The 22589-nt window shown below is 38.1% G+C and overlaps 2 protein-coding genes across 2 annotated transcripts; both read left to right on the top strand.

The window, feature by feature from the left end:
• Positions 1–1715: 1715 nt before the first annotated feature.
• Positions 1716–12131, top strand: slc5a5 (solute carrier family 5 member 5). Its single transcript, XM_076088641.1, has 15 exons — positions 1716–2060; positions 2493–2558; positions 2716–2767; positions 4422–4489; positions 5061–5215; positions 5890–6030; positions 6839–6968; positions 7373–7461; positions 8732–8844; positions 9125–9195; positions 9357–9443; positions 10598–10800; positions 11086–11183; positions 11431–11520; positions 12055–12131. The coding sequence occupies exons 1-15, from the start codon at positions 1767–1769 to the stop codon at positions 12129–12131; spliced, it is 1734 nt and encodes a 577-aa protein (XP_075944756.1). The 5' UTR covers positions 1716–1766.
• Positions 12132–17016: 4885 nt separating this feature from the next.
• Positions 17017–22401, top strand: cluap1 (clusterin associated protein 1). The gene is made up of 13 exons (XM_076088159.1): positions 17017–17162; positions 17555–17617; positions 17719–17830; positions 18427–18511; positions 18606–18785; positions 19202–19297; positions 19533–19616; positions 19704–19837; positions 20104–20245; positions 20823–20898; positions 20988–21098; positions 21253–21302; positions 22073–22401. Exons 1-13 carry the CDS (start codon positions 17024–17026, stop codon positions 22244–22246), a joined length of 1446 nt encoding a protein of 481 aa, XP_075944274.1. The 5' UTR covers positions 17017–17023; the 3' UTR covers positions 22247–22401.
• The last annotated feature ends 188 nt before the right edge of the window (positions 22402–22589 follow it).

Below are 22589 nucleotides of genomic sequence, written 5' to 3'. Positions count from 1 at the left end.
CCCTGACGCCTATTGCTACCACAACACTAATGTGCATTGTGACATCAGTTAGTCCACTTTCTGCACCATCCAAATCATGGGACTCTGAGAACATGGGGTCAATGCTGCTGTTGTATTTTATTTCGTATAATTACTTCTGTCAATCAACATTTTAAAAGATAAGCGTGCATTCTAAAGGTCAATGAATCACTTTGCCTTTTTTTCAGCAAAAATGTAAGGATTTCTCCGTTTCCAGCTCCTTAAATGAATACTTTCATGTTTTCTATGATGGGTAGGCTGGAATGAACATCTTGTATTCAGACAAAACAATATGTATATTGTACCTACCAGTATATTTTGTGGACTAAACAATTATTGATTCATCAAGAAAGTAATCATCAGATTAATACAAATAGGACTACTATTACATGGTAAGAAGTCTTTAGACTCAGTCGTAGTTTTAAACACAGCAACAGACAGAATCATATTTTAGAATAATAATTACCCTCTCATTTTTCCTCTCTTCCCCACCTCAATTTTCTATCCATCCATCTCATAAGTACACACACACACAACAGCAACCGTGTTAACGTAAACAGTCGCGCGCGCACACACACACACACACACACACACACACACACACACACAGCGATCATGCGCTGCAGAAAAGCACCAGTATTTTGCGTTTGATCATGCACTGTAAAGATCTGACTGCGCAACTTATTTTGTCCTTTTACCACACACCTGAGTGGCTTTTATAGGGGTAGACGATAAGGGAACATGTACGCACGCCTCACGCAAGCGCGCACTCTGCTTTAAATAGGGTGTTTTGTAGGCGCTCTCAGCAAGGATCGGTACATACATACCGATGAACACAGTGGCATCCCACTCCAGGGATCGGTAAATACCGCTGAACAACAGCATACTATCGGCCACCTTTCGATCTCGGCGCTACTGCATCTTTTTCACTGAGTGGAAGCAATGGGACAGATAGTAGCACCAATGGTGAGTCTCTTGAATTTTGTTTTTAATGCAGAATTATTGAGTGTTGACACTAGTTATTTACTGCAACTCTAATAACTCTAAGAAGAACCCGATGTGTAACGTACGACATTTTATTTAGATTATTCACAGTAATGTGCCTTCTAGAACTAAATTTTTACTTAATGAAAATATGTTGTGGTCGGAGCATACTTAACTTCATTTTCCCTAGTTAAATTATACCTTTATTCATGCTTGGAAAAATATGGAGATCTTTTCGATTTATTTTTTATATTTATAATTGAAAAAACCCCAAAAGTAATCATCCAGTATACATTTTGATGACAATAAATAAATGTAACTAAATTTTCATATAAAAAATCTCCACAGGACTCTCATTCACACACACACACACACACACACACACACACACACACACACACACACACACACACACACACACACACAAAATAAGCTTTTTTTAAATTCATTTTTAAACTTCATAACAGTGAAATCACCAGTAATATTGACAATTGTTACACCCAGTGATACCCGACTTTTGCATTTTACCACAAATTAGTGTGGCAAGTTATCACATTTAAGATTTAGAAATCCTAAAGTTATCACGAAGAATAAATTACATAAATGCCTTGTGTCAGTCAATGTATGGTCACTACTTGACTCTAATTCACAGATCAGCTAAACATCTGGATCCACCAAATTACAAGGCAGAGGGCATTAAAGTAAAAATAATGGAGGAGCAGTCTGCAGGCTTCATCTTGGCCGACTACGCAGTCTTTTCTTCCATGCTGTTGGTCTCTATGTCCATCGGACTCTTCCAGGCCCTGAAGAAGAGGCCAGGGGACGCCACTGCTGATGATTTCTTCACCGGGGGTCGGAGCATGCCGGCAGTGCCTGTTGGGCTGTCGCTCTGTGCCAGTTTTATGTCAGCAGTCCAGGTTCTTGGTGTGCCCCCCGAGGCGTCTCGCTATGGCTTTAAATTCCTCTACATGTGCCTCGGACAAAGCATCAGTTCCCTGCTGACAGCTTACCTTTTCCTGCCAGTTTTCTTTCGACTGGGAATCACCAGCACCAATCAGGTCATAATGAGCTTCCAGTTATTACCCCAGTTTTAGTCATGAATTGAGGGGGAGCATAATGTAAACAACGTGGTATATTTCACTTTCATGTAACCTGTTTGCAAAGGTCTAAAGAATTAAATTTGTATTTATTTAGATATGATGTATTCTTTTTTGATGGGAGTAATTGTAGAATCTGGACCAAACTGTATAAATATTCTGAGGAGAATAATATAAGAAAGGGGTTTGATTTAAGTGTTTAAAAAAACCTGAACACAAATACTAGTACGAGTAAGTGTTTCTAACCAGGTAGACAGATGGATTTTTCTGTCAACATTTCAAAATTCCCCTGTGGGTCTGATGTGTGGGATGAATATAAGAGGTGAGGAAGGATGAGGAATGTGTGCAGAGTTACTGTGCTGTGTTGTAACTGTTGCCGTCTGCCGGTCACAGTATCTGAAGATGAGATTTGGCAGAGGGATGCAGCTGTTGGGGAGTATCCAGTTTCTGGTGGCAACGGTATGACAGACATCGCTGTGTTTTCTGATATCAAAGTTGTGTTCAGTGTTTTAAAGAAGATGTCACATTTTTCACACACACATGGTCTTTCATCTGCACAAACTGAAACCTCACAAAAGTTGTCACTGTATTTGTTGATTTCCTTGTTTTTTCCCAGCTGCTTTACACAGGGATTGTCATCTATGCACCTGCCTTGATCCTTAACCAAGGTAGGAAAGATCAGCTGATACTCCTCTCTCTGTATGCATTGATAGGATGTTTTTAGTAATTTTACATTTTGATTATTCTCATATTCTCACAATTGTTTGTATTTAGTTGATCTTTCTCCATGATTTTTAAAATTTCTCCATGAATTCACCACTTTATCACAGGTAGAAATGTATTTCTTGTCAGAGATTCCCTCCATTTTTTACTAACAACACCCTGCCAAGGTTAACCTGTGGTGAAATGTTGTGTTTTTCCCTCCACTAGACCTACATATATTTTTGACAGATTTAGTTACACTTTGTTGAGTCAGAATTTCAATACAAATTATAATCAACTAATAAATTGGGATGTATGGAATAAGCCACCAGCATCGTATGAATTAGTTTAAATTAGTTCCACATTTACCAGCTACAACAGTAGTGACTTTACTCATTAATGCATCACACCATTTAACCTTGTTACAGCTTCATCTAAATGGTGAGCATATTGGATGTAGAATGTTTAAATAACCATGCTGCAGGGAGGACAATGTTTTATAAATGTCAAACTTTTCAAGAGGAGGCTTTCGACATCACACATTTTGATAAATTGAATCAAAAATATTCAGTCATCAAAGTGTGGTGAATTTAATGCTACCAACATGGGCCCAATATAGCTGAGATCTCAGGGGACAATACATTTATTTGGCCTTTACACAGTTTGACTTTCTTGGATGGTCATTTGTTGCTCATTTGTATTTTTTAAATGTTTTTGTTAAAGCCATCCTCAGCCAAGAGCCTGTTTCAGATGGTCTGCCATGGTGGACGCCTGTAAATATAGTATTAAAAAGAAATATTATCAGGAAAGGATGAATGTCCATCAAGGGTTTGATATATCTTTATGTATAATGGCAATTTCAGCAATTTCAGCCTGCCATACACAACTAAGGATAAACATAGGGTAGCCTCTCTATATTACACAGAATCATACTGTATAAAACTCTGGCTGTATGTAAGTTTCGTTTTATATAAAGCGAGGTGATCGAGCTGACAAAATCAACGTGAGGCTTCACACTGACTACATATTTTGCAAGTACTTGTACTACTCAATAAAGCAAACTAAAACTTGCACCATTATATTCATTTTATGCTGTTCATTGCGGACTATAGGTTGCAAGCTTGCAGCGTTAGCATGTTGACTTGCACTGCAGTGTGGACCAACAGTAAACATAAACGTGCTGCCAGACTATTTTCACCGCATGTGAGTGTGTATAATGTTAGCTTGCTATGTTATAGGGCCCATGTTGGTTCCTTAAATGTGGTGTTTAAAGCATAATTTGGTAGTAACGGTAGAATAGTGTCTGACTAGTGGATGTGACACAGCATTGTATATGATTTCATATAATCTAAAATGTGTCATTATGTAATAGGATCTCCTATTTGGTTTCTAATTAGAATATAATTTGGTATAATAGTGTCATAGCCTACCTTAGCTTTAATTTAGGTGTATGGTGTCTAAGTAGGGTATGTTCATTTACTGTCAAGAACATGTTATTTCTAGTTTTGATCTAATTTGATACAAAGCAGGGCTTATTACGTTTTATTAGTGTACTGCAAAATAAGTACAAGATGGTACATTAACTGTATATTCTATATTAACACTTTTTTTTTTTTTAAGCTACTGGACTCAATATGTGGGTGTCTCTGTTTTCTACTGGGATTATTTGCACACTGTACACCACGCTGGTAAGGAAGTATTTTTTTCCATCTCATCAAACCTACCTGGTTCTTAGCTAGATGCTCTTAAAGAGACAGGACTGGTTTCTGTTGGGATTTAAAGAAGACTGGCAGGAGTCCCATCCTTTTAATATAGGTGCCACATTTGCAGTAATTTTGTCACTTCAGCCACTGAAGGCAAGGCAACTTTATTTATGGAGCACATTTCAAAAGAACAACAAGTCCTTCTTCTCCTATGATTAAAATTGATTTATTGTCTGTAGTTTCAATACGTTTCATCCAAAGTCTTTGTTGGACGGTTGAATGGTGTTTGAAACCCCCTTCCAACTCAGACAATTTTGGGATCTTTCAAAAAAAAATACGACAAGCACGCCTGCTTCAATTTGGTGAATGTGAAAAAGTAGTTGTGCAGTATAGTTTTTTAACGTCTTTCTCAAGTTCTTAACGCACAGACTTCTATGTAAACATTGAAACTAGTGGAACAGAAGAATACATTTTGCCCTAAATTTGATTTTTTTAAATGTCTCATGTATTGTGGTGGGTTTTCCTGTCTGTCTCTTACATCCTCTGTCTGTAACAGGGTGGCATGAAAGCTGTGATCTGGACTGATGTGTTCCAGATTATAGTCATGTTGGCTGGCTTCGTGGCCATTTTCATCCACGGTACAGTTCTGGTTGGTGGTCCTGCAATGGTGCTGGAAATCGCCAGAAATGGATCACGCATTAATTTCAATGAGTAAAAAACACTGTTTATTTTGCTTCCCTTCCATTTCAACGCATGAATAACTGGATAACCCCACATTACTGTCTGAACACATTAAGATGCTCACATCATAGAATATTACCATATTCCTACTGCAGTTCCTTGCCAGTCATATCAAGTACCTTTTGATAATGATGCTTACATTTTGGATTATTTCAGGCTGATATGAAAAATGAAAAACAGGAAATACTACATGTTACTCCTGGTAAAAGTATACTTACAGTTAAGCACAGAAGTGAATTCCTGACCTGGGAAACAGACGGTTGACAAAAGCAATCTTAACTCAAGGTCCACTCACCAGGCTTTCTTGAGCTTTCAACCACCTTTCACTTTCTTCTTGGTGGAGAGAGTTTGCTCCAGTTGTCGTCGCGGCACTGAAATCCCATACTAAAGTCCCATATTAAAGTCACATACTAAAATCCAGTGAAGACAACTGAGCAAAACATATCAGGTGCTTTTACATGGGGGAGAAATTGTAAATCCATAACATGCTGTCAGAAACTCAGAAAAAAGTTAGTAAGTGGACCTGGATTTAAGATTTTTTTTTTTTGTCAAACTATACCTGAACTTAAACTCCAGATGTTTTAATGAAAAGAGCCTGTGAAGTGTGGAGTGTCACTGATTTGTTTGATAATATTTTGCAACAGTTTTAGCGTTGACCCGCGGCAGCGCTATAGTTTTTGGAGCCTGTCTGTCGGAGGTGCATCGGTTTGGCTGTCCATGTACGGGGTAAACCAAGCTCAAGTCCAGCGCTACATCTCCTGCAGAACAGAAAAAGATGCCCAGTGGTGAGTGGAGACCTGTTTGTCATTCACATAATTATTAAGTGTTTAGTACAGCAATTTAAAAGGTTTCATGCATTTCATTTAGGTTATTAAGTTCATGGATTGTGGATAACAACAACGTAGCATCTGTGAAGTCACCTTCTGGTTTCCAAAGAGACATTTTAAGGATTTGTATTGGATTAAACATCAAACAGTATTGTGACACGCATCTACCACACGTCACCAATATTCCTGACAATAACAGAAATGTTATTTTCCTAAACTGTGTTTGGTGTAACTTTAACAGCCAATGTTGTAGAGCAAGGTTTCATTATTTACACAGGTCACATATCAGCTGTTTGTTTTAGGTCAACATTAATTTCCTGAAGGTAAAAAGACCAACTAACTCCAAGTGATATTCCTTGTCAGGTAGTTCTCTCAAGGGTATTTCTCAATATACCTTTTATATTATCATAAATTGTTGCATCGCAAATAATCATCAGAGATTTGATATTTTATTTTTAGTGTCTTTTCTAAAATGTTCATGAAGATATTCCTCTGTAAGATTATTCATAAATGGTTTAATTAATTAATTAATGTTGACAGTCAAGCCTTTAATTTACATGCAAGGCATCAATGAGCACATAATTCCTCCCAAAAACATACAGCCCTTCAGGTTTCACAAAAGTGCTTGCAATTATAGATTGTATAATAATAAAACCATCATCAGGCAAATCTAAAGTTGTATCTTTCCCACACAAGTGAGTAGTGAATATGCAGAAGTCCAACAATGAAGCTGGGTCACTATAATGATGTTTGCTTTTGATTACAGGGCGCTGCTTGTGAATCAAGTGGGTCTGTGCCTCATCGTGAGCAGTGCAGCAACCTGCGGCATCGTCATGTTTGCTTATTACATCAACTGTGATCCACTGATGTCTGGGAGAATTTCTGCTCCGGATCTGGTACTCAAGACACTCATATTGACCCAAGATGACAAAAGCATGACGCTGTGTTAAAAAGCTATTGAAAGAGAAACATCTGTATGTATAAGAAGTTTGACTTCGCTACCTAATGTGCTACTACACTGCAGATGTTTGCTTAGGCTAATTACCACACCGTGCTTTGATGTGACTAAGGAAAACGTATTAGTGTGGATGTAGGTCAAACAGCAAGCTAAGGTGTGTTTTATAGATGAACTCAGGAGAAGCCTTTTGTTGGTTGATGACTCGAGACTTTGAAAAAACATTTAATTTACTAAATTAATTTGATTTGATTCAATTAACAACAACTGGAAATAATAAATGTTTCTAACATAGATTGTTCTTTCTTACCGTTTCCCTCTCTCTCTCTCTCTCGTCTGATGAAGTACATGGCGTACTTTGTGTTGGACATATTCAGAAATCACCCTGGATTTCCAGGTCTCTTCCTTGCCTGTGCATACAGCGGAACGCTGAGGTATTCAACCTTGGATTCTCTAAACTAAATTTATGACAAATCTCCCCCTTTAAAGGGACAGTGTGTAGCATTAGGATGAACGTGAACGATCGTCCAAAAGCTTTTTTTTTGTAAACTTCTCCGCCCGCTGAGACAAAGCAGTCAGGTGGACAGAAGACAGGGGAAGTGACTGATACTGACGGATGTATGGGTTCTTCATTCTTTATAAACTTCACTCAGAAATGTTATTTATTTTATTGACATTTGACATTGTTTCCTGTGCAATAGGAATTACTTTATATCGGGACTTTGCATAACTGTTGCTGCTCTAGAAACAATATTTAGCTATACATTATAAATTACTTCTAACTCTTTTCTGAATTTTTTTTAAAACAATTATTCAGCAATGTAGAATTGATAAGAGTAGCCCCTAGTCGTACTAAAATCCTAAAGATACCCATACCTGTAGGTCACAGTAGTTTTCCAACACCCTTGGAAAGGGAGGGGGGAGCAGAGGGGTATTTAATTCTTTGCAACCTGCCATAAACCACTAGATGGCACTAGAACTGTTCCATTATTGAGAACCAGTGGTGGAAAGTAACCATGTACATTTACTCAAGGACTGTTCTGAAGTATATTTTTCGTACTTGAGTATTTTCTGCAACTTTATACGTTCTATTCCATTTATATTTCAGAGGGAAATATTGTACTCTGTACTCCATCACATTTATTTGACAGCTATAGTTACTTATTGAACAAGTACTTTTACTTTTGATTCTTTGTGTAGATGGTAACAAAAGAAAAATGGCCTTTCAACCATTTTAGACCACATCCCCGGGTCATATTGTGCACCTATTAACAATATTCAAAAAGGAATTGTGTTTTTATATCAGAATCCATCTTTTCTTCCTGTAAAACAAAATATGTCATGCGCTTACGTAAGCAGGTACTGACCAATTTCAACCAATTATACATACACCCATCGATCAGTCTGCCACTTTTAGCGACAATGGAGGTGTGTGCGGCACCACAGTCCTCTGCAGCTTGGTATCGAGCTACATTCTGAGCCTGTTCACTTTTTAGCGGTGCAATAAAATGCAAAGAGTTTAACTTAAATTCCTCTTGTAACTATATACACCGCTCAAATATTCAGTCACAGACAGTACAGAAGCTGACGACACGTTAGTCCTTAGTGGCTGTGATAGTCACAAGAAAGAGTACTAATAGTGTGTAAACATGGCCAGTGAGCTGCTGTTGTGGGATATTTGGTGACCACGTGTCTTTTTCACAGCACGGCCTCTACAAGTATCAATGCAATGGCTGCAGTAACAATGGAGGATCTGCTGAGGCCTCGTCTGCGCCTCATGACCCAGAAGAAATTGATACTCATTTCGAAAGGACTGTGTAGGTCAATCCTCACCGAAAACATCCACTTATGAATTGTTTTACCCTTGCATGTGTTCTCAAAACCACTATTCTTTTAAAACCAACTGACAATCATACGAGGCAGAAAACTCACTTGATTTACATTGGCACCTACCGTCACTTCTTGGAGTACAAATCATGTTTTATCAATATTTAATCACATGTCATATTTAACATCGACCCAGTAATAGATGATACTACTTTCTGTGGTTGTATTTTGGAACCTTGGGGAATTTTCTTCTCTTTTTCTTCTCTTAAGCGTTCCTGTACGGAGTTAGTTGTATCACAGTAGCTGCTCTCTCTTCTCTCCTGGACTGGGGAGTTCTTCAGGTATAATACCTAAATATTACTATCCACTATCACATGATATTTAATATATATATATGACTATTATAGTAAATGCGCAATAGTTCTGAACTGAACTACAGTATAAGATTGACTTTGTTTTTTCTAATAAAGTCTCCAGAACTGCCTTTGTCTTTCCTATTCAGGGCTCGTTCACAGTAATGGGTGTGGTCAGTGGTCCAATACTGGGTGTATTCATTTTGGGGATGTTTGTCCCAGCAGCAAACAGGCTGGTGAGTGGATTGATTTTTTCCTGTGTTGTGCACCGTAGTTCATTTGTTTATTCTCTTATTCAGGAAAACCTATAATAAATATGGGCATACCTTGAATCATTGATCTCAGTAAAAGCCAGTGTTTTTAGATTGAGCTATAAAAGGATGTTGTGGAAAGTTTGGTTTCTCTTTTCTCAGACACACGCTTTCTCGCATGGTAAATCACAAATGAGATTGGGTTTTTTCTCTCAGTGCTTACGGCCTCGCTCCCTCCTCTCTGCCGATGCCACTTGTTTATAATAGTGCAGTAGCTACAATATGATTGTGTTGCCCTACGACGCCTTATAAAAGAAGAATGCAACACTGACCAGAGCGTTTGAAATGATGGCGTTATTTTACTAAACTCTAAATTAATTCCTGATTATTTCACACACTGGAATCGTTTAAACGCATTAATGTAAACTCCTCCACTTTGTGTTATTACTGCACCACTTCTATATTATTATGAACACTTTTAGGCCAAACAGGGCTTCTATCTAAGCTATGCACTTTCCATCTTATTATTTTTTTTACTGTCAATACCTCTTACTGTTTAAGAACATCACTGTTTAGAATCGAACAAAACTATTTATAAACATTAACTTCAAACCACCTTGAGACAGCTTTCAGAGATCTCACTGTATGTGTCGGGGAAATTTTTACATTGTCAAGGAACAGTTATAATGGAAATCAGTTTTACCACCGCAGTCTGTTATCAACAGCAAGAAGTGATTTTATGACGGCTTTCACTTCCGTTAGATTTTATGATTTTATATTGGGTGCTCTATATTTGTATGATATTATACAATATAATAAAGGGAGTTATCTTTATTGAAATCCAACTTTTAAGAAAGGACAGGCAGACCACCTCAAGGTGTCACTGAGACAGAACCAGGACATTCTGATGTAGTATTTCAAAATTAAAGCCCTTCAAAATCTTATTCGTGAGCTAACTTCAAATCACATTCATGAGACAATTTGTCTAAATTCAGATTAGATTTTAGAGGAAATGGTATTATATATATATATATATATATATATATATATATATATATATAATGAAGTCCAACTTCAACTTGAGTCCAAGCCTCAAATTGCCCCACGTCTTTTGTTAAAAGTTGTACTTGGTCTTTCAGGGGGCGTTCTCAGGAATCATAGTGGGCTTCTGTGTCTCTCTGTGGCTGGCTGTTGGTTCAACTCTTTACCCTCCCAGTGAGGAGACCATGGGTGTGCTGCCCTTCTACACAGTCGGGTGTGGACCCAGCAACATCACCCTGAACAGCAGCCGTCCCCAGGACCAACACTCCATCTCCACGCTGCCTTACCCCGATGACCAGGGGTCAGTGAGTTCAGCAAGGCCTGCACTGACACAGAATGTTTTCCCCCACATGGTTTACATTGGTTAAAGATGGATGGAGAACAGCATCTATAATTACAATTTATTTGTACTAAAATGAATACAAATATAATTAATGAATGATTTCATTGAAGGAGCAATATACGACATTCAGAGCATTATAGCAGCACCACCTATAAGTGTAGTGTAGTAAATAAAAAAAGCAACTCAGGCTGTCATTAAACTAGATTTGTGTTCCAACAATAAAACTTTCTTTTCTGAAACCAGGGGCTTGCTTGACTTCTACTCCCTGTCCTACCTCTACTTTGGTCCCATGGCAACTTTTTCGGTCATTCTAGTCGGGCTGATAGTGAGCTATGCAACAGGTAAGAAGATAAAAAGCCACACAAGGACACATTCAGAACTGCTGTTTAAATATACTACACCGAATTGCCAGTATTTTAGATATACAACCGACGCCATCCAACACAAGTTTCTGTGCAATCCAACCTTCTAATGTTCCATTTTATGATACTATATCAAAGAGATGTGATTCAACTCTGTTGACACTTCTGTCTGTTGTTATTTGTGGTGACATTACATTACATTTTTCTCGTTTCTCTCTACACACAGGACCAACAAAGAGGATTGATGTTAAAGAGGGCTTGTTGTGGTGGGATCTGGACAAAAAGCAAGTAGAGGTCCTATCAAAGCACAGAGTAAGTACTAACTATATCACAAGCTTGTGACTTTGGTGCCCGTTGTTTTACTTGAGTAGATACACCTTCAGAATGTAGAAACATGAGGATAAAGTTGAACAGGATGAACCAGACATCTTAATAAATACAAGATATTATCTTCTTTTTTTTAAAATCGTGGCTAGGTAACACACTGGATTGTTAACTTATGGATTCACATTTTTCTGTATGGAGTGGGCATGCTTTCATCTTAATGAAGGGTTTTGTTCCAATAAGTTATAGATCCATTTTCTAAATTGCACAACGAAATGAATCCCTGCTAAGACTGTAACACCTGTATTTTGTTAATAGATCATTTGCGTGTATAATTGTGGATGTATTGACTGGCTGTGTTTGTTTAAGACTGGAACAATGTCCAGAATGTTTCCCTGTCTTCTGCACAATGCATGCTGGGATACGCTGCAGCCGCCTGTGGGTCTGAATGAAGCAATAACCAGGTAAAGAAATGAATAAATATGTTATTACTTAACAAAATAAATTGGTCTTTTTTTGCAGGGAGATGAGGTAACAGATAAACCACAGCTTGTGCCTTTGATGGAGATGCATAAAGAAGAAACGAAAGAAGAAGAATATTGAATCACCACTCTGAGTTTAAGTGTTGAACAGCTTTTTAAAAATTCCAAATAGCACTAATGGGAGGTTATCGTCTCCAGTGGCAGTAAGCATTTTATCACTATTTTTTAAACACTCAATTCAACTCCTAATTCCTTAAGTTGTGTCTCTTTCTAAGTCTGCTCCACATTTGGTGCTATGTTTAATCAAAACAAAATCCTTCAAATGTTATTGGATAATGACAGTCTTTATTTTCGTGACAAGGAAGGTATAGACTCTAATCAAAAACCCTCAGGTTTTATTTGAATTCCTGTAATGCCGAAAGTCTCTTTCATCACAATAGTCATTCTGGTATGTTCCATATCTGGAGCAATGCACACCTGCACTTCAACCAGTGTGAATGGATATGTGACGGGTGGCCTGGGGTAAACTGTGGGTGTGTGCATTACCAGATATTCAACTCTTGTTTCATGTTCAAGCTCATGTCCTTACATAACTTTAAATGTCCTCTTAAATAGACAGTAAAGGGAGAGTCTTTTTTCTTTACATACAAAATGGAAGATCTATTTTGCCTGTGATGCCTGGTATGGCTTTCCATGTAAATCACATTTATCCTATAATTGCCACAGTTGCCGCCGTTTAGCAAGAGTTATATCGGCCGGTTTCAACTAATGTACACTCCCAAGTACAACTACCAGTGGTATTAGCAGTTTTCAACACCTTTAATCTATTTCAAGGTTTTATAGTACATGCCTAAAGCACAACTTATATAACAACAATAAATGAAATTATTGTTATTATTATCTACATTACAAGCTTTTTTTCATCTGTGACTCATGAAAAAAGTCCCCAGTATCCTAGAAATTGGCAATTAATGTTAGTAATACACTGGGTCTAAACCATTTTCTGTGAGTGTGTTGGGTAAAATAGTGGCACTACTGAGATAATGATAGCCAGTTGAAACTTTGCTATCCGGCTCTTCAAAGGCCTGTGGAGGCTTTCTGGACACCTCCATTGGTAGACAGTTCATCAAGTGTTTCAGTTTGGTATCAGTAGGGAGGATCCAGTGATGTGAATTTGTAATCAGTCAGAATCACATCATTTAGGTCGCAAATGTCCGTAATAAAAGTAGAGTAAGTTTAATAGACAAGATCCTATTATATATATATATATATATATATATATATATATATATATATATATATATATATATATAATGAAAATATGATTTTATATATGATCTTCTTTTGGTCCAGCACACACATGCTTATTGATGTTCCTTTTTTGTTTTAAATGAAGACCAACAAAACTTCCCAAAGTAGTCAAACATACACAGAAATTGTGAATTATAGAATTCATAGAAATGACAGAAATAGGGAGATGACCTAGAGATGGAGCTAAGAACAATTTCTGTGGTTATAGGTGAAAATAAGTATTAGTAATAATAATAATAATGAGGACAACAAACAACCATAATCATAATAATTATTAATATAACAATAATAATAACCCCAGTAGTAATAATAATATTAATAATAACACATAGAAGAATAATTATTGGAATAATAATGATATTATAGACAGTGGTGGAAGGTGACTACATACATTTACTCAAGAATCAAGTATAGTTCTACATAGTACTAGTACTTTAGTACAACTTTAATGTACTCAAGTTCTTTCATGTTAAGGTACTTTGATACTTATAAATACATTAAAATGAATCCCGCCTTGACAACAAACAGCTGTTTAATAATTTATATATATATATATATATATATATATATATATATTGGTGAAGGGTAACAAGTCGTATTACTGTTAATATGTAGATTTTTAATGTGCCTATATTTTTATGGGTATGTTCTCAAAATACTGTTTAATTTCTATTATTTTAAATTGAAATATTGTACTTATTTTATTTGTATTGTCTCTCTTTCCATTATAAGTCGTAATAAATCTTTCTGATGTTGAAAATAAGGTCACGTCTTTGGAGTTTTTATTCATGTTCAAACGGTTTTGACCATACATTTCTAAGTTGTAGATTTAGGCTTAAAGAAAGTAACTTGAGCTTTAGGTGCTTCATATTATCTTATATTTTTGGAAAATAACCATACTTTTACTGAAGTAGAATAGTCTGTATACCATTTCTTAATTTAGTCTCTCAATTTCAGTTCTCATTTTAAGGCCCTTCATAAGAAGCTATCCTGCCATTGATAATGGTATTAAGGTGTGCTACAGTAGGCTATATTTTGGTGTATACTGACACCTGCTGATGATACAATGTCACTTCAAAATGTAAATGCACACACATGGCTGCCACACGGCCATTATGGCTGCCAGATACATGTAACCAATAAGTACAAAAGCGCTTCACATCACATGGTGGTCATTTATTGCATTTTCTTAATCGTTCACTCATCCTCATAATACAAAAGTAAGCATAACATTTCCAGACACTCGATCTTCCAGAATAAATCGGTAGATCTCACTCAAATCATTTCTTTATTGTTGTGGGATTGTGCTTCCGTGCACATTGGTCCTGAATCCCTCAAACACCTCCATGTTGCCTCTGCTGCTCTTCCCCAGCCCGGTGCCTCACCACTCATCTGCGGCCCTGTTAGAGTCCTCGTCCGCTACTGCACAGTCCAGGCGCTGAACACCGGGAAGCGCCAGGTCCCTTTCGTTAAGCTTCTCCAGAAACGAGGAGAGCAGCCGTTTGTTTAAATGGTCCGTCAGGGTCCTTTCCTCTTCGACCCGCTCATTGGCAACAGTTCCATCCCAATCCACATCATCCGCCTCGGTGTCCGCGCTGAGCTGCGGAGGGGCCGACTGGTGGTTCAAGGACAAGCCGTTCGACTGCTCGTCCTCCCCGGACTGCTGCTCCGTGCACCTCCCGGCGTCCGCTCCGGATTCCGTCTCCATCTGTGATATTAAAGTGGTTTGCAGGGCGGCATTCTCCAGCTGTTTAAGGCGTTTACTGTGGAGGCCGCAGGCAGGAGGTTCATTTCCAGTCGCGTTGTTGTTGTTGTTGTGAGGTGGCTCACCAGTTTGCTCCATCATGCTCTGCGTCAGGAGTGCAGCCCACAGATATGAAAGGCTTATGTGGCGCAGACTGGGAGGTGTCGCCTCCCTGTGCCCACACATATTACTGCACCATCACCGGACACCCTGCAGCTCTGTGCAAGGGTGAGAAAGTGGTAAAAAAAAGTATTCCTTTACTCAGTTAAAAGTTGCAATACCATAATTTCAATGTACTACATTAAAAGTACGAGTTCATGTGTGCAAAGTAAAAGTTAATTTAAAGTACAGAAATATAAGCAACATGCTATTTTAAGCAGTGGTGGGATGTGCATTTAGTAGGCCTGTTCTTAAATACACTTTGAGGTACTTGTACTTCACTTGAGTATTTCCATGTTATGTTACTTCTACTGCATTTTGGAGGCAAATAGGCCTACTGTTATGTTAACTACATTTATCTACACTTTCCAGAGTCAGGTTATAAAAACAAAATGTAATAAAACTAATAAAGTAATTAAAATTAGTTGCAAAAATAGTGATTCGATTTACAGATTAATGCATCAATTATTATAATCCAATAAATTAAAATTGATCATTCTCAAATATGACCATTCTACATAATGAGTACTTTTTTTTAGTGCTTTAAGTATATTTTTGATGCTAATGCTTTTGTACTTTTACTTCAATAAAGTTTTGAATGCAGGACTTTTACTCGTAACAGAGTATTCTTACACAAACTTCATACTTTAGAAGATCGGAGTACTTATTCCAACATTGCTTAAAAGTATCAAAAGTAGAAATACTCATTAAACAGCTGTTTGTTGTCAAGGTGGGATTCATTTTAATGTATTTATAAGTATCAAAGTACCTTAATATGAAAGAACTCAAGTACATTAAAGTTGTACTGAAGTACTAGTACTATGTAGAACTATACTTGATTCTTGAGTAAATGTATGTAGTCACCTTCCACCACTGTCTATAATGTCATTATTATTCCAATAATTATTCTTCTATGTGTTATTATTAATATTATTATTACTATTGGGGTTATTATATTGTTATATTAATAATTATTATGATTATGGTTGTTTGTTGTCCTCATTATTATTATTATTACTAATACTTATTTTCACCTATAACCACAGAAATTGTTCTTAGCTCAATCTCTAGGTCATCTCCCTATTTCTGTCATTTCTATGAATTCTATAATTCACAATTTCTGTGTATGTTTGACTACTTTGGGAAGTGGCTTTGCAACAAACTTTATCACAACTAAATACCAACATTTTTTTTTGTTGGTCTTCATTTAAAACACAAAAGGAACATCAATAAGCATGTGCAGACACAGTGTAAACTGTGTGCTGGACCAAAAGAAGATCATATATAAAATCATATTTTCATTGCACGCTTGGGAAATCCATTTAGTCAATTAAAGTCAATTTACTTATCCCTATACCCAAATCAGCATAAGTAATAATATGCAAATGTTCCTGATGCCACTGTAAATAAAACATAATATATCGTCTTTTGGACCACGTTGACTTCAGTAGAACCAGAATATACATTCATTAAGTCTTCGATCTACGTCATGAAGCAATGAGCAGTCTTATATCGTGCAGGACATTTACACAGAAAAGACAAGAAATGATGACACAAACTACGGAAAAGAGTGGGGTTAGAGGACAACGTATATATATATATGTATATGTTTATGTGTATATGTAAATGTATATGTGTATGTGTATAATGTATATATATATATATAATGTGTATAATGTATATGTGGACACAGTGCACAAGTGAGGAAGTGGGTATTTAGTTTTTCAAGGACGACTGGACTGGACTGAGCATGCCGAGAGAGGCTGAAACCTGAGGGTGGCAGTAATGCAACATTGTGAATGCTTACTGCCGTAAAACATCATAGAAGAAGAAGAAGAAGAAGAAGAAGAAGAAGAAAAATCGGACAAGAATATGTTTCCATAGCGACCATCAACGGTGGAGGCGAATGGCCACCTAGCTCAGATACAACAACGACAGGTAACAACTCCATCATCGGGCCTAGAAACACCGTATGATGCATTTGCTAAATCAGATATTTCAGAAGTTTAATCTCTAGTTACAGGCAGACCTGCAGTTAACAACCAGCGACACCAAGCTTTAGCTCTTTGCTAACGTTAGCATCTAGCCACAAGCTAGCCAGGGTATCTATTGTAAACTCTGGGGTCAGGCTTTGTAGTCTAGTCGTGTCAGATGTATTTAGCGTTATATACCGTTGGCTGAATCAAAATGTGTCTCGGAGGACTTGGCGGTCTGGTCAGCACAACTACGACGCCCTCGATCCTTATCTAAGTCTAACACAAACGGATACGCAGAGTCAGTAGCTTAAGGTTGACTGTAATAACTCCGCATCCTCTCTCCTCTGCTGCTAGAGGAGGAACCAGTGCATATTCTGCTTCACGGGGCTTTTAAAATGTCCTTCAGAGACTTAAGAAGTAAGTGATTGAATGCAGTTAACATTACAGCACTTTGCTGAAAATCTGTGCTTTATGTCTGCACTTGTGTTGGTAACTGGAGTTGAATTTGATTTTGACAGATTTCACGGAAATGATGAGGGCCTTGGGCTATCATCGGTTGATATCCATGGAAAACTTCAGAACACCGAACTTCACTTTAGTGGCAGAAATCCTAATTTGGCTTGTGAAGAGGTATGTTAAAACGACACACTACTGATCCATCAAGAAGTAACAACTTAATCATCTTTAAACTACACACTACTGATTAATCAAGAAGTAACAACTTAATCATCTTTAAACTACACACTACTGATCCATCAAGAAGTAACAACTTAATCATCTTTAAACTACACACTACTGATCCATCAAGAAGTAACAACTTAATCATCTTTAAACTACACACTACTGATCCATCAAGAAGTAACAACTTAATCATATTTAAACTACACACTACTGATTAATCAAGAAGTAACCACTTAATCATCTTTGTTTTCCATAATTTTGCACACCATTTCGAATTAATTCAATTCAAAGTTGTACTTTGCAATATGTGGAACTTCCCAAGTCACTTTTTAGTTCAACGTAGTTAATACATTTTCTAACTCTGAAAACACATCTCTGTATGTCATTTACTCCACGTTTTGTGTTCTGCATGCCCACTGTTTGGAACGGATGTCTTGTTTTTAATTAGATCACTACGTATTGACATCATGTGTGTATGGATACTGTGATACATTTGGCTCTTTATCTTTTTCCCTCTGTCCCTCTCTGTCTCCTTTACATTGTAGATATGAGCCTCAGATGGATATTCCCACTGATGTTGATACAGAGTCAGACAGAATATTCTTCATCAAGGCTGTGGCCCAGTTTATGGTGATGTACTTTCTTGACTTCATACAGACTGCACAGATTACCCTTAGCTCGTTGTTAGTCAGTCTGTCTTAAACGCTGTCTCACTTGGTTTCAGGCAACAAAGGCTCACATCAAGTTGAACACCAAGCGCCTCTACCAGGCTGATGGCTACGCAGTGAAAGAGATGCTGAAGATCACTTCAGTGCTGTACAGCGCTATGAAGACCAAGCAGATGGCGCTGGGAGACAGAACCGAGGAGGACAACAGCAAGTTCAAGTTCGACCTCAGCTCTCGGGTGAGATGCGATATTCACACAATGTTCACATATGTATCTACATATGTGTGTATGTTAGTGTATCCTTAGTCCTTTTTAGTTAAGTCAGTGTTTGGAAACTACAACAGAGAAAAGGATATATTGTCTAAATTTAGCAGATGTGAATGTTCCCCGCAATTAGGGTGTTTTTTATTAACTTTTTCATTGCAATACCTGACTTGCACAACATCTAGTTGGTCACTGTAAGTCTGACCCACGTGCATGTAGACTCTCCGAATAAAACAGTCAAAATGATATGTTTGACTTAACAACCTCATGCTATTTATATTTCCTTTTTTTCAGCCTTCTATTCCATTTTGAATTTTTCTATTATGAAATCCAGAGTGGAAGAGAAAACCTTGTGTCGCTGATTAGCTCTCACTCTCGCTTCACTCTAGATTTCCGATCTCAAAGCAGCTCGGCAGCTGGCATCTGAGGTCACATCTAAAGGAGCATCTCTGTATGATTTACTGGGAAAAGAAGTGGACCTAAGGGTGAGGGAAAACAGATAACAACAGATACACATGCTGGTTTCCCTTTACCTTGATCTCGAGTCCTCACAATACATGACAATGTGGCTGTTTCTCTTCATTCATCAAGTAACTTTTGAACCCTAAGCTATTCCTCTGTGAGTGCTGATGAGGCTGGTAGCATGATGAGGCTTTGTTTTTTCAGTGAAAGTGATGCAGGTGATGACTCTGCTGTCTTATGTTTTCAATGTTGCCACAGGAAATGAGAACTGCGTCCATCGCCAGACCTCTGGAGATCAATGAGACTGATAAGGCCCTGAGAGCTGCCATCAAGGAGGTTTTGGTATGTATTCATCCTGACAATCCACAAAGTTTTTAACTATGAAAATGCACTGAATCTGCCGCCATGCCTTTTGTGTTCATTGTCAAGGAAAGTGTGGAGAAGACGAAAGACATGCTGAGCAACGTTGTTTCTGATGAAACCAGTCTGGACGCTAAGATAGAAAAGAAGAAGCAGGAGCAGGAGAGGAATCGGAAGAGGCTCCAGACACTGCAGAGTGTCAGGTCAGTTCACTACCCTGATAGCAGACATGCTCAATGACAGCAATGATTCCCCGGTGCCTTTGGCAAATTCAAACAAAACACAGAGTGAACGTGAGCTACTTTCTTTTGTTGTTGAATTATTTGTACTCTTTGCTCGAACGTTTAGCTTTTAGCCAGTTTTCTTTCTTCGACTTGCACCAAATCTTTAAATACAACTTTGACTGACAAGTAAATGTGTGCTCATCCCGTAAGTGCTTGTTTTTTGTTGGTCACTGACTTTTTTTTAGGCCGGCCTTCATGGATGAATATGAAAAGATTGAGGAAGATCTGCAGAAGCAATATGAAACCTATGTGGAGAAGTTCAGGAACCTCTGCTTCCTGGAGTCTCAGCTGGATGAATACCATAAAATGGAGCAGGAGAGGTTTGAGGTGTGTGTCTGTCTGTGTGTCTGTCTGTCTGTCTGCTCTCATATTTTGTACTTGCTTAAACCACAGAGCATAATTGAAAGGAGAGTGACCTCTTGTAAAAGCTATAATAATAATAATAATAATTCCATGGCCTGTAATGATGAGAGATAAGACAATACTCTTCATAAACATAAATCGGAGGAACTCAGATCCTCAATGGCGTGGATGGAGGAGAATAGAGACGGCCCTCTTTATGCTGTCTATATGTGGCTCAGGAAGTAGAGCGGGTCGTCCACTAACCGGCAGTTTGATCCCCGGGCTTCTCCAGTCTGCATGTTGAATTGTCCTTGGGCAAGATACTGAACCCACAATTTCTACCGAAGGCTGTGACATCGGTGTGTGAGTGTATGTGAATGAGCATTAGATTAGATCCTTTGGCACCTTGTATGGCCGCCTCTGCCATCAGTGTACAAATGTGTATATGAATGGGTGAATGTCGGCATGGAGTGTAAAGACCTTTGAGTGGTCAGAATACTAGAAAAGCACTATATACTGTAAATGCAAGTCCATATAGATTGTGCTTTTCTTTCCACTACAGGAGGCTGAAAACACACTCAGGATGATGCAGGACGTACTGAGGGAGGAGGAGGAGAGGGATCTGACGAGGAGCTCATGTGAGACAACCAATTACAGACCGTTAAAGCAAAGCAATAGTCACATAATCTCAACCCTTTGTATGATCTCACACACTTGTTTTCTGCAGTGAAAGATGAGGATTCTGACATGGACGTTCCAGAGGACGACGGTTCAGACAGCGACATGGAAGAGTGTCGACCTTCTAAGCCACGGCCTGCACGAAACGGCATCGTGGCAGGTACACGCACAAGGAATAGTCCTTTTTATGATCCCCTATTAGTTGCTTGAAAAAAAAAATGCTAAGACAAAATTTTGGTTTTCAAAATGAAATGCTTTATCTATCAAAACTTATCATCAAACATGATCTGTGTTACCCCCTTTTTGCACCACAGGAAGAGGAGCTCGATTCATCGGGAACATGCAGGGCGGGGATAGTGATGAGGTTAGTTTTGTCAAAGCAAAATCAATACAATATTCCTTGTTTTTCCGTCTTAAGTTAAACCCTATGTGGCGAGCATCTTTTTATTTTGAAGACGTTTTTGCTGAGTTTTCTCCCAGTGGCCCTAGATGGCATTCTCTGTGCTGTCTCTCCTTCATTTTTAGCCGACTACCCTGTGCACCACCAGCTCTGATCAATTTCACATCCCCTTTGGGTTTAAATCTTGTACTCTGTTCCATCTCTTACCTTTGACTTTCATCCACTTGTATTTTAAAAGCCATCTTTAGCTGTGTCCACAAAGTCAGTCCCTCGTGCCAAAAAACAACGGAAAGGAAAGGTTTGTGCAGGACTGGGATCTAGTTCACTCCTTGTTCCTCTGTGTTTCTAAAGGAAAAATCTATTCTCAAATTTTCTATAGTTTTTGAACATAGGTGCAGATGTTTTTAACAGTTGGAATAGATTTTTCCTTTAAATGAGGTCAATTGTTTATCTGGTCTGTGTAGTTATCTAGCTCCAGGTGGACATGTCCCAGTTCAATGATTTTCATCAAATCAGTTCTGGACTGGCCATGTTCTCATTACAGCCCAAGAGTTGATTCCATGATTAGATCGGTTTTCGTGAGACGGTAGCTGGTTCAAGGTTTAGTTAGAATGAGAATGTGTCCATCCCTGTTGTAGTTCCACATTGTGTGTTGAATAATTGTCCAGTAATCAGTGACTGGACTCTGAACACTGAAATAGTTATTATGTGGACCTGCCCGCCTGCTGTTTCAGACTGAAGACAGCGAGATTGATGTGGATGAGGATGATGAGGAAGATGAAGGCAAGGAGGAGGAGAGCAAAGATTTGGAGGAAGACAGTCTGGAGGGCCCAGTGTCCAGGGGTGCCCGCCCTTCCAAGGGGGGCATGAGACCAACTTTGCTGGAGGAGAGCGACAATGACTTCTGAGAGAATACAGATGAGCTCCAGCTGTTTCTGTGTACTTCTGAGAGATATGCACTAATTATTATGTTCCATCTTGTCATTTTGCAACATGAAATCAATATAGTTCCTTTTTTATATTTGTGTAAAGTGTTTACCATAATAAAATATTTACAATTTAATATCTCTTCTGTGTCCCTTGATTCAAGTATGACAGCAGCATACAATGTTCTTGTCCTAAGAGTCAATCAGTCAGATACTGAGACTGAGTATTTAAATTGTGTGCAATTTTATAGTTTATAGTCCACTCTATTTAAGAAGACAACACTACTTCTAACTCAGTTTTACTTTGACAAGCAGTAAACTATTT

This window comes from Anarhichas minor, unplaced genomic scaffold (assembly GCF_050575085.1).
Source record: "Anarhichas minor isolate MPS153535 unplaced genomic scaffold, ASM5057508v1 ptg000010l, whole genome shotgun sequence".
Taxonomy (NCBI): Eukaryota; Metazoa; Chordata; class Actinopteri; order Perciformes; family Anarhichadidae; genus Anarhichas; species Anarhichas minor.
The sequence above is the reverse complement of the archived record's forward strand: the minus strand, read 5'-3'. Positions and strand labels throughout refer to the sequence as shown.

Bases quoted from the DNA above. Each gene is read 5' to 3' on its own strand.
- slc5a5 (XM_076088641.1), top strand. From the start codon at position 1,767: ATGCTGTTGGTCTCTATGTCCATCGGACTCTTCCAGGCCCTGAAGAAG. The intron at 2,768-4,421 runs GTAGGAAAGATC...TTTTTTTTTAAG, and splicing joins TGCCTTGATCCTTAACCAAG to CTACTGGACTCAATATGTGG. The intron at 6,031-6,838 runs GTGAGTGGAGAC...TTTTGATTACAG, and splicing joins ACAGAAAAAGATGCCCAGTG to GGCGCTGCTTGTGAATCAAG.
- cluap1 (XM_076088159.1), top strand. From the start codon at position 17,024: ATGCTTACTGCCGTAAAACATCATAGAAGAAGAAGAAGAAGAAGAAGA. The intron at 17,163-17,554 runs GTAACAACTCCA...CTCTGCTGCTAG, and splicing joins CTCAGATACAACAACGACAG to AGGAGGAACCAGTGCATATT. The intron at 20,899-20,987 runs GTGAGACAACCA...TGTTTTCTGCAG, and splicing joins GGATCTGACGAGGAGCTCAT to TGAAAGATGAGGATTCTGAC.